General features: G+C 39.7%; 1 protein-coding gene across 2 annotated transcripts in view; it reads left to right on the top strand.

Annotated features, from left to right (window-relative positions):
- The first annotated feature begins 1,375 nt into the window (after positions 1-1,375).
- The window catches only part of IPO7 (importin 7), a 47,822-nt gene continuing 36,583 nt past the window's right edge, over positions 1,376-12,614 (top strand). Inside the window, exon 1 of one of the 2 annotated variants that reach the window (XM_033404552.2) lies at positions 1,376-1,617. In XM_033404552.2, coding sequence (XP_033260443.1) covers positions 1,534-1,617 — 84 coding nt within the window. In that variant the 5' untranslated portion in view covers positions 1,376-1,533. The remainder of the gene's footprint in view (positions 1,618-12,614) is intronic. The other variant, XM_004279203.4, reaches the window with a different exon arrangement.

Raw genomic sequence — 12,614 nt, 5'->3', positions numbered from 1 at the left:
TTTATTCACTAAAATATTTATTGAACTCCTAGTAGCTATTCAAGCTCTGTGATAGGAGGTGAAGATTCAAAAGTGAATTAAAACATAATCTTTATTTTCAAGGCCCTTTCATTTGAGGGATGGAATAGGGAGATGAAATTCTTAAACAGATTGTATCAATATAATGATAGATCTTACAGGTTATATTATGAAAACCTTATGACCTTTCACAATCTAAGCCCTGGAGTCTTCATTGGTAAATCAGGAATAATTATACCTCACTTCCAGGCACAGTGGCTGGCACATAAGAGATTAATATTGCAAAGCCCACTATTCCAGGGAAAGCCTTTTGTGTCTCCCTTTTTCCTTTTTGTAAAGTAAAAACAATAAGTGATCTTTTAACAAATTGTATTTGAAGGCTTATAATTCATTTTAAGTAAATACATTTATATAACTTTATTACAACAATAACAGGTATGAAAGGAAATTACTGAAAATCTCACCATGCTAGAAAATCAGTTACTTTCGTTTGCCAGCCTTGTTTCCCAGTTTTTGTCTATGTAACAAAGCTGTATCTATATATAAATATTTTAGTGTTGTTACCTTTGTAATTTTTGGTGACTGTGAAAAATTTAATTGACTGGATTCCTGTAATTTGCTTAACCATTCCCCTACGGTTCCACATTTCTTTCGAGAGGCAGAGTGATTCATTGGAGAGAATGAAAACTTTGAAAACAGAAACATCCTTGGTTTGAAATCCTAGGCAAACCTCTTACTAAGTGACCTTGGGCAAGTTAATTTAACCTTTCTGAAAATGTTTGCCTGTTTAAAGAAGGTGGATTTTAATAGGGATTATACTTTTATTCTGCATTTAGAGGTGATCTGTGCCAAAATTTGGATACTCAAAAAACAAACAAAAAACCCAAACAAACCAAAAACCCCATAATTTTAGTATTTGATTATAAATATGTAATGTGATAAACACCTTTTACACATAAAGGTCATTTAACCCTTTATGTTATTTCCTTAGGATAAAGTGTCATAAATGGGATTGGTTGGGTCATAGATTATAAACATTTTTATGGCATTTAGTAACACATCTCAAATTGCTTTTCAAAAGGCTTCCTTCAATTACACAGCTACTAGCATCACACATTGCATCAGCCTTACCTTATGGTTACCAAAGGTATATTATTATGTGGAATCTATGTGTAACTGATTGTTTTAATTTTCTTTCTGTGAAGTTTGAACATTTTTCTCTTTCTGAAGAACAGGTCTTGTCTGTAGGAGCGACAGCTCAGGGCCACGTGGGCTGCGGACTGCCCAAGTGGACTACATCTCCCAAAGTGCTCCACGGGAGCGCCGACAGGAAGTGGCCGGAGCATCTCCCGCCTCCACGCCGAAGAGAAGAGGTTCTATCCGGGGCCTTGGCGCTTCTCTTTCCTTTCGCGCCGGTTGCCGCTGCGGAGCGCGGCGGGTCCATGTGCGCAGTGAGGGGCGCTATTCCTGGCCCAGTAGCACCCGAGCTCCGGGTTTGACTGCGTCCGCCCTGCGATGGACCCCAACACCATTATCGAGGCCCTGCGGGGCACCATGGACCCAGCCCTGCGTGAGGCCGCGGAGCGCCAGCTCAATGAAGTAAGGACGCTGGGCTGGCGGCGGCGGCGGCGACGGCGGGCGGGCGGGCGGGCGGACTGTGGCAGGCCGAGCCCTCCGGGCCTGGCCAGAGGCGGGGACGGTGTCGCTGAGGGGCCCAACTGGAGCCGTGGGGCGGGGACCTGACGGCGAGTGCCACGCCGGGGCCCTCAGGCTGCTGCGACGGTGGTGGCGGCGGCGGCCAAGGCAGCCTTTGCGTTGGATCCTGAGCTGGGCCTCTGGCTGCGGTCGAGGCATGAGGAGCCGGCTAGGGCGAGGCGGGCGTGACGGGCTGGACACATGGCTGGCTCGGGTGGCCGGCCGCCCTCTGGCTCATTCCCAGCTCGTTCCTCGCGCCCAGGAGGGGGCGAAAGTCACCGGGAGGTTTTTCAGACGTTTCCCGTAGCAGTCCCGCTGGCGCCGGATTCTGAGGGGCTCCTGGGAATGCAGAGCTAGTCCCACTGGGGGCTGTGCCTGTCAGCTTGTCACTTCCCTGGGCTGATCGGTGACCTGCACAACTTTCTCCTCTCCGGCTGAGCTGTTAGGGACAGCTTTCAGAGGCGAGCCCCCGCTTCTTAGGCAGGGTGCGGGGAGTGCGGGATACCCATGGGAGTCTGATTCACTGCTCTTCTACTCTGTTAACGCCTCGGTCGGGGAGGCAGCGCGATTTAGTGCAAGGTGTCAGGTGAAGTGCACCCTTCTAGTTAGAGCTGTACCACTAATTTCTTGACTGACCTTGGGCAAGTCTCTTAACCTTTCGACGCTTAGTTTTCCCATTCATAAAATTAGGCCAGAGGGTTTGCTGTGACAGTCAAGGGAGACGATGTAAGACAGAGTGCCTTGAAACGTGCCAAGCTCCATGTCAACTCTCTGAGCGTTGGTTTCTTTTTTACCCATATTTTTGGAGGAGACCACCCTTTGGAAAAGAGCCTTATTATGTGGGTATTTTATTGTACTTTTTTCAGTTTCATTCTTTGTTTCTAAATTTCTGTAACTTATATTTTAGTGAGTATTTTAAAGGCTTCTTTAAAGGATCGCTGTCACTTCCTATGCCTTCCTATGAATTTGCCCAGCTTTAGTGACGTTTAGTGTACTTTTTTTTTTTTAAATAAAGAGAAGTCCCTCGTTAAAATAGAAATTCAGTTAGTTTATGCTCTTCTTAGCTGGTGGGTAAATTATTTAAAAACATTATTTATATTGACTTCCAGGAGTACTGATAATTGAACATCTTCAGTGTACAATGCTGTTTTAGAGATTCCTGGCCTCAAGGAACTTAAATTTTAAGACCGCCTACGGAGTATAGACAAATTAAGTGTAAAACTATTTAAAAATGAAAAGTTAAATCTATTTTATATGTGAATAAGACCATTAGATCTTGCCAAAAATGATGCTGAAATTCTTAGGCTCGAAGACACCTTGGGAGGAGGATAGATTTCTTTTGGATATAAAATAGTGAGTGAAAGAAATTCCCACTTTGAACCATTACTAAACCATAGAGGGAGTTGTGGATTGCTTTTTATTTTGATTTGTTTTGTGATAGACACAGGTTAAGATGAACATTATTTTGTTGATGATGTGCTAATGCATATGTAAACCTAGACACACTAAAAGTTTAGTCATAGTGATTTCTACCATGACTTTGCCCTAAAAGCACATTATTTTGACTAAAATACTTATGTGTAATTATTAATTTTAAAAATTGTTATTTGAAAGAATTGGTTCCCTTGTAGAAAAATTGGGTAAGTGATACTTTCTGCAAATTAGAAATTCATTTATTCCTCAATCAGGTTATTGAATGTTCAGTTGTATGTACTAACATCTTGTGGTAGAGACCTGGGGTAAGTATTTCACAAGCTAGTTTTTAGAAGATAAATCAAAATAGTATTCAAAGCATTTATTACTTAACCCTTAAGCTGCTGTTAGGGTTTTAAAATACTCTGGAGCAGTGAACACTGCTTATCTTTTCTTTCAAAAAATTTGATATCTGGCCTGTATTTCTGTGATGGTTAAATGTTTACATTTTGCAAATTTCTTTGTCATTACACCTAGATTTTTTAGTAATTTTCCTAAGACAACTTTTCTATTAATTAGAATATTTATTCTCATTTCTAATCTTGATTCCATTTTAATGAAGTGCTTCCATTTGAATACTTTTTGCTTTGACTTTCTTGTGGCAGAACCTTGATTTAGGAAATAGATCCCAGATAAGTCTTGAAGCAGCTTTACTGTAGTAAGAAGGAGGAAGTTGCATTTTATTTTTGGCAAGCTCTTCTTGCCTTAGATAAAATAGGGTGAACCAATCAGTCCATGATGTCTCATTCAACTGAAGCTACATTTTGGTTCATTTAGCTAAAGAAAAAGATCATTGCCATTTGAATGGATCTCTTCAGCTAAGTGAAGTAATCACTAACTCTATAAAAATTGTAAATGTTATCCAAGTATTAGAGTGCAGATGGTTTAAAAACAAAACGAAAAGTGCCTTTGTCTCAGCTATTGCACTTAACTGTTCCATCTGCTTGGAACCCCTTTTACTCAGTTGTCTCCCAGAAACTTCTATCACTGTTCAACTGTCTCCATATCCCTAAGGAGTGGCCTGACTACCATGCTCCCTGTCTCCCTTCACTTGTTTATTTTTCTCTGTGTCACTTATTTATCATATGTATTTTACTTATTGTTTCCCCAGTATAATTTTTGAGTTTCATGAGGTCAGGAATTACTGTGTTTTGTTACTGCAATTCTTTGTTAATGGTAGGCTTTACTGACTTCCTGTTATAATAGAGAACAGTATAGGCTTTAGATGTCTTATACCACCTCCACTTCAAGGATTTTAAGGGTGCTTTTTTTCTTTTTTAATTTTATTTATTTATTTTGTTTATTTTTAGCTGCGTTGGGTCTTCGTTGCTGCGCTCGGGCTTTCTCTAGTTGCGGAGAACGGGAGCTGCTCTTCGTCACTGTGCACGGTCTTCTCATTGCGGTGGCTTCTCTTGCTGCAGAGCATGGGCTCTAGGCGTACGGCCTTCAGTAGTTGTGGCTTGCGGGCTCTAGAGTGCAGGCTCAGTAGTTGTGGCGCACAGGCTTAGTTGGTCCGCGGCATGTGGTATCTTCCCGGACCAGGGCTGGAACCCGTGTCCCCTGCATTGGCAGGCGGATTCTTAATCACTGTACCACCAGGGAAGTCCCTGTTTATATGTTTTTTTATGTTACATATAGATAAAGTTCCATAAGACTGTTAAAGACCACAGTAAGGACACTCTTTTTGGCAGATATTTTCAAGATAAATCTGTTTTAGTATTCCCCACTTACTCTGTAGTGTGTTATGAATTTTGATTTTTTTTGAACCTCTGCTGTAATTTGGAACCCATTGTTCTCTCTCATGTCCCAATTTGAAATATGTTTGTATAACAAGCTTTGCCTCAAAGACTGAAGAAAACCATTTTCTTTTTTTTTTTTTTTTAACTAAAGATTTCTGCACTAGCTGTGGGGTGTTAAAGTTACTTAACCTCTAACCATCATTTTCCTTATGTTAGTATGGTATGTCATTGTGTTGTGTGGGTTGAGTGAGATGATGAATGTAAAAATTTTAGGAAAGTGTTTGGCAACTACTGAGTTCTCTCCAGATTATTTGAATTACTGTTTAAGTGCCAATTGATTAACCAATCCGACATGCAATACATTTCATTTCCTACCTCAGTCTGCTAACTTTGTAGTTGTTCATCTCAGTGGCAGATGATCAGCACTGATGGAGAAAGAACACAAGTACATATTATTTGGACAGTGAGCTCACTAGTAGATAGCATTATTGCAGCATGAAAATTGGCACTCTTATAAACACAGTGCCTGCCACATTATAGGTTCTCTATAGTAAATGTTTGTTGAGTGCAAAGAGAAATAACTTGAATAATAGAAATTTTTTTTGTTTTTCTTTTTAAATATATTTATTTATTTATTTTTGGCTGAGTTGGGTCTTTGTTGCTGCATGCAGGCTTTCTCTAGTTGCGGCGAGCACGGGCTACTTTTCGTTGCGGTCTGCAGGCTTCTCATTGCGGTGGCTTCTCTTGTTGCAGAGCACAGGCTCTAGGCACTCGGGCTTCAGTAGTTGTGGCACGTGGGCGTCAGTAGTTGTGGCTCGTGGGCTCTAGAGCGCAGGCTCAGTAGTTGTGGCACATGGTCTTAGTTGCTCTGCGACATGTGGTATCCTCCCGGACCAGGGCTTGAACCCGTGTCCTGTGCATTGGCAGGCGGATTCTTAACCACTGCGCCACCAGGGAAGCCCTTGAATAATGTTAACAATGTTAAGAATACTCATCTTTGAATTGTTAAAGTAGGTTTGTGTTACAGACATTTGTCACTTCTCATTTAAATTCTATACTATATATTCTAGTATATCTAGAAGTGCAATTTTTAAAAATTTGTTTAGCTAATCTAAAATATGTGCATTTGGTATTCATTCAACATTGTTTCTTATATTCCAGACTATTTGCTCTTGAATACAAAGACTGTCTTTTCCTATCTGTACGCGCGCGCACACACACACTCAGAAATACTTGTTTTTTTCATTTGTAAGATAAAGAAAATAATGTCTGGAGGGTTTTGGCAGATTATTATAACAGAGAACAATATCGCTGCTCTCTTCCTGCTTTAGCTGCCAGTGTTCTTCAGTGGAAGCCTTTCTATATGCAAACCTTTACTCATGCTGCTCACCCCTCCTGTTAACCTCTTACCTCCTTAAACTGAAATTTTTCCTAACCATAAATCTCATTTAAATCTCTTTTAAACCCTCAGTTCCTAAGCTTAATTGCTGTAAAATGCTTATGTAGGCAGAAATGCTGCTTTTTCACGTGCTTTATGTGAAAAAAAGTAAGAGGACATAGCTTTGATAAGTTTCTTGATATTTTGTTTATCTTTAAAATTCACGAACTACCTAAGTCACATCTGCTGTCTTCACAGATGGTTACTATTACAACCGAAAGTGATTATTTATAATTGGTTAATTTGATTTTATTTTATTAAAGGCTTATGAAATGTTTAATCAGTGAAAATCTTAGGTCTGGAAAAGTGCAAAATGACGGCACATTTATAGGACAATTTAGCAAGTCTAGAAATTCAGCAAATATTTATGAGGTTATGGTGTATGTTTTTGGAAGATAGAATAGTTTGTAGTCTGAGCAGGTTAACATTCTTTAATTAGGAATATCATGAAGTAGATCCTGTTGTGAATTTTGGAGAGGGAAAGTTCCTGGATTCTTGGATTGTTAGACAGGAAGTTATTCAGTGACAGAGCATGTTAAAGATCTGAAAGAAAGATAACACCATATTAATATTTGTAAGAAAACAATTTTCTTTTTCAGAAATAGATGCATGCATTATTTTACTTAACTGTCTCTGTCAGTGGCATGTTAACGATGAGCTTGATTTAAAGTGGGCGCTTTTTTTTTTTTTGGTTGCTAAGTAATTTATAATTAAGTTTTTTAAAAACTCCTTAGTTGGAAAGCATTACCGCAATTTAATGAAAGGCAGGAGGACACAGTGAAGAGCCTCAGCCTGGTCCCGGTTTTACCACTACACTGCCTTAACCTCACTATGCCTCATATTTCATGTAGGTAAAATAGATACAGTAATTGCCTTTGTCAACTTCTCTAGTAAAGCAGAGGGTAGAAATTCCTTGGCTCTTGAAATTACCTGATTGTATTCATTTTATGTAAACTCTGATGTCATAGTGCCCTTAAGCGCCTCTCTTCCTTATAAATGATGTAAAGTACAGTAACTAATTGAAGGTCTGTTTGGTTACATTACAAAATGGTGAGAATTAATAAAAAGTTACGTCTTAAAGTAAGCTTTAAAAGATATTGACATTAGGTGATTACATTGGAAAATGTGGGTCTAGAAGGGAAATTGATATTGGAGAAAGCATGACTACAGTCTGTCTGGTTCGAGGAGCTGGAAACACCAAGGAGAAAATGTCTAGTAGGCAATTGGGAATGTGGAACTGAAGTTTAGGAGAGAAAGCAGTAATGGAAAAGTGATTTTTCTTCTGCAGGTGAATTGAGAGGAAGGGAGTGTGATCCAGAGGTGTGGGGTGGACTAGAGGGCTGCATACCCTTTGGGCCATGCCCATTTTGGGGACATTGAGAAACATAGGGAAAAGGAGATGGGAGAATTGTGCAGAAAAGCCAAAGGGCGCCAAGAAAAGGAATTTCAAGTAAGAAGATTGGTTGTAGGTTTAGTTTCCTTGTTCCATAAATAAATTTCATAAATTTTCTACCAGTGAACATGAATTCCTTTTGTAATAAGTAAAAAAGCTGTTAGAAAAAGAAAGGGTTGTTGATATTTCTAAATGAGGGAAGTTAAAGCAAAATGAGTTTGGTGGGGGCAGGGGAGGGGAGCTTTAAAAATATTGGCAACCTTGGAGAAAATTTCTGATTACAGGGCTAGTGAGTGAAATGCTAGTAAGGGGGTAGGAATAAGTTTGTAGGTTAAAAATGTAGTAGGGTCAGGGGAAATTTGTTTATGTGATATGTATGTCTTTCGTTTTTTTTTTCTTTTGTAGTTTGACTTATTTTGGGGAGTAAGGGGAGCTACCTGTGGAGTAGAAGTTTTTCAGGCCTATTATTACCTGTTGTAATAATAATTTTCTACTTGTAATTTTTTTTTTTTCTTTTATGGTACGCGGGCCTCTCACTGTTGTGGCCTCTCCCGTTGCGGAGCACAGGCTCCAGATGCGCAGGCTCAGTGGCCATGGCTCGTGGGCCCAGCCGCTCCGCGGCATGTGGGATCATCCCGGACCGGGGCACGAACCCGCGTCCCCTGCATCGACAGACGGCCTCTCAACCACTGCGCCACCAGTGAAGCCCTTGTAATGTTTTAATAGTCATCTATCCTAGAATTATATTCTTCATACTGCTTCAGGACCTTATTCTTCTTGCAGCATAGATCTGATCATGTAAAAACTTGCAAAAAAAGTGCACACTTAATGGATCTTGATGTGGTCACAATATACCTATGCATTTTTTAAAGAATAATTTTTATAGATTTATTTATTTTTATTTTTTGCTGCATTGGGTCTCTGTTGCTGCTCGCAGGCTTTCTTTAGTTGTGGCGAGCAGGGGCTACTCTTTGTTGCGGGGCGCGGGCTTTTCATTGCGGTGGCTTCTCTTGTTGCAGAGCACGGGCTCTAGGCACACGGGCTTCAGTAGTTGAGGCTCACAGGCTCAGTAGTTGTGGCTCATGGGCTCTAGAGCACAGACTCAGTATTTGTGGTGCACGGGCTTAGTTTCTCCGTGACATGTGGATCTTCCCAGACCAGGGCTAGAACCCGTGTCCCCTGCGTTGGCAAGCGGATTCTTAAGCACTGCGCCACCAGGGAAGTCTCTACCTATTCATTTTTGTCTTCCACTGTTTTCTTTCATTTTTCTAGTAATCTCTTTAACATAACCCATACTTCTTTTCCTTTTAAAAATCTTTTCTCTCCATCTCTGTGGGTTTAAATCCTTTAGGGTCTAACTAAAATACTTACCTGTCAGTCTAATTAGAATTAATTTCCCAACCTACTTTAGAGTGGTGATCTTTTATCTCTGTCGTATCTGGCATGTTGTTAGTACTAGTAAGTGGAGTGGAGTTAAAGGAGATGGAGATGGAGTTGGGGCTATTGAAGAATTTTGATGAGGTGGGTTAAGGATGAACGTTGAATTATTTGGCATGATGACAGATCATGAGAAGGTAAGAAGTTGTCTGGAAAGGTAGTTTTGTGTTATGGTGAGCAGCTTTTAAACCTGAGTATTAGCAGTTCTAGCTCTACTTAATGATATATAATGACCCATTTGTTGCTTAATTTCTCCTGGTTCTCTGACTGCTAGAAGCCAGATACTTTGACTAATAAAAGATTTATTGTAGCATCTTCTCAAGCCTAATCAGTGTTTGCCAAACTTTGTGATAAAAATTGATGCTAGTGATATTTTTACTTAAATTTATTTTTTATAGTGTAAAACATGAAGACCTTTAAATTTATGATAGTTAATAAATATAGTAATAGTTAACATGTGATAGGAATTCTTCTAAATATGTGATAGTTTGCTATATCCAAGAATGCCAGAAAGTTGTTAGAGATTACCCAATGCTTGAAAGAGTTTTTTCCTAACTTGTATAGTTAGTGTATATCTTTATTTGTCCTGTGTTTTATAATTGTACAGATCCATGGGGGTTTTTTCCCGTTTTTAAACTTTATTGGGGTATAATTTACATATCGTAAACTTTACCTGTTTTAAGTGGAATCAGTGATTTTTGGTAGATAATACTATTACCACAATCCAGTTTTGGAACATTTCCATTATTCCAGTAAGATGCCTCTTTGCAGTTTGTAGTTAATCCCCATCCCAGTCTTAAGTGATTACGAACCTACTTTCTGTCTCAATTTTCTTGAGAACCTGATTTTTAATATTTAGTACTAATTTAAGTCCATTTGTTACCTTCTTAGGGAGAATACAAGGCTACCTGCACTAGGGATTTCAGCTGGATGAGGCCAGTAGATAGATGTCCCAGGTTGAGATTGCTTGTGCTATTCCTGCTGACAGAAATATCCTTTCTTTCTTACCATTAGTCTAGCTCTGTTGTCTGAAAGTAACTTTTTTTTTTTTTTTTTTTGGTCAGTTGTACTTTTTGGATTTATGCAGGTTTGTTTATGAAGGCATTCAAAGTGACCTAAAATAATAGGGTAATAAACTAAGTGCTTGTTTTCAGTGTTTAGTTTTGTTGATTTTTTAAAATAAATTTATTGATTTTAGCCACTTTAGTATCCAGTTCAGTGATTTTTAGTGTATTCACAGTTATGCATCCATCACTACAAACTTTAGAACATTTTTATCACCCCTAAAGGAAACCCCATACCATTAAGCGGTTACTCCTAATTCCGCCCTACACCTCCAGTCCTAGGCTACATTTTTTTTTTTTGCGGTACACGGGCCTCTCCCGTTGCCGTGGCTCACGGGCCCAGCCGCTCCACGGCATGTGGGATGTTCCCGGACCGGGGCACGAACCCGTGTCCCAGCATCGGCAGGCGGACTCTCAACCACTGCGCTACCAGGGAAGGCCTCTAGGCTACTTTTTGCTCATAGATTTGCCTATTCTGGACATTTGATATATATGAAATCATACCATCTGTAGTCTTTTGTGACTGGCTTCTTTCACACAGCATAATGTTTTTAAGGTTGACACATGTTGTACCAAGTGTCAGTACTTCATTCCTTTTATTACTGAATAACGTTACATGAATGTATGGATATGCCACATTTTGCTTATCCATTCATCAGTTGATGGACATCTGGGTTGTTTCTACTTTTTTATGAATAATGCTGTGAATGTTCAAGTAAAAGTAGTGTTGGCTTTTTTTAATTGAGGGTTAATTTACATATAACACAGAGCTCAAAAATATGTACAGCTCAGTCAGCTTTTACCTAGGTACCACCATCTAGATTAAGATAGGTAGGTAGGAAGATAGATAAGATAGATAAAACATTTCCATTGGCCTAGAATTTTCTCTTCAGACTTGTCTTCAGGTTATCATTTTTCTGACTTCTGTTAACTATAACTTGGATTTGCCTGTCGTTAAACTTCACATTAATAGAATCACATAGTATGTGACATAGTCTGGCTTCTTTCTCAACATATTTTTGAGATCTGTATTATTGCTTGATTCTGTAGGTTGGTTTTATTTTTTTAATTTATTGTATAGTATTTCATTGTATGAATTGTACCACAGTTTGTTTATACATTCACTTGTTAATGGACAGGTATTATTGTGAACATAAGCACTTATTTCTCTTGGATATATAAGGGGGAAATTGCTAGGTTGTAAGATAGGTGCATGTCAGATACTGCCAGTTTTCCAAAATGGTTGTACCGTTTTATACGTCTACCAGCACTGTGTTCCATTTTTCCCCCATCTTGACCAGTGCTTTGGTGTATTGCGTATATTGTTTTGTGGTAGGATTGTCTTGTCCACTTGAACTAATTCTTTGTGTGTGTGTGTGTGTGTGTGTGTGTGTGTTTCCACACTGCGCGGCTTGTGGGATCTCAGTTCCCTGACCAGGGATTGAACTCGGGCCATGGTAGTGAAAGCTCGGAATCCTAACCACCAGGCCACCAGGGAACTCCCCATTTGTTATGTCTTGATATTTGCCAAAATACTTTCCGTGTTTATTCCTTAGAGCTATCCTGTGAAGTAGATTTTGTTATACTGACTTGGTAACTAAGAGTTAGATTTGCTGAATCAAACTTGCTCAAGAGTTAAAAATGTAGGAAGTGACATCACTTATGTTTATAACTGTCTGATTCTAGCAGTTCATTCCAGGAGTTCACAATTTGATGCGGGAGACAAGATACCTACTGTAATTTTTTTTTTGTTTGTTTTTTTTTTTTTTTTGTGGTACGCGGGCCTCTCACTGTTGTGGCCTCTCCCGTTGCGGAGCACAGGCTCCGGACGCACAGGCTCAGCGGCCATGCCTCACGGGCCCAGCTGCTCCGCGGCATGTGGGATCTTCCTGGACCAGGGCACGAACCTGTGTCCCCTGCATCAGTAGGCGGACTCTCAACCACTGCGCCACCAGGGAAGCCCCCTACTGTAATATTAATGGCCTAAAAAGTGACATAGTAGTGGTCTTTGTGGGCTCATTGGTCTAAAAATATAAATACGCTTTTTCACTCTGCACAGCCCCTAGGTGATCAGAACTGCTTCCAAAGCCCCTTTTTTTGTTGATTCATTGTTACTCTTTCAATAAATTTGTTGAGTATTTTGAATGTCAAACATATGAGGAACTGGGTATACAGTAAAGTCCTTATTCTCAGTGGAGCTTAAAGTCTAATAGGAGAGGCAGACATAAAACCAGCTACAAATATAATAATTACAAATATGTAATAAGTATTATGAAGTAAAAATACCTTGGAGCTTATGAGAGTAATAGGGAGCCCTGCTTAGCCCTAGTGTGATCAGTGAGGAAATGCTTCTCTAA

Source organism: Orcinus orca, chromosome 8 (genome assembly GCF_937001465.1).
Source record: "Orcinus orca chromosome 8, mOrcOrc1.1, whole genome shotgun sequence".
Classification (NCBI taxonomy): Eukaryota; Metazoa; Chordata; class Mammalia; order Artiodactyla; family Delphinidae; genus Orcinus; species Orcinus orca.
This window is presented reverse-complemented; position numbering and strand designations above follow the sequence as displayed.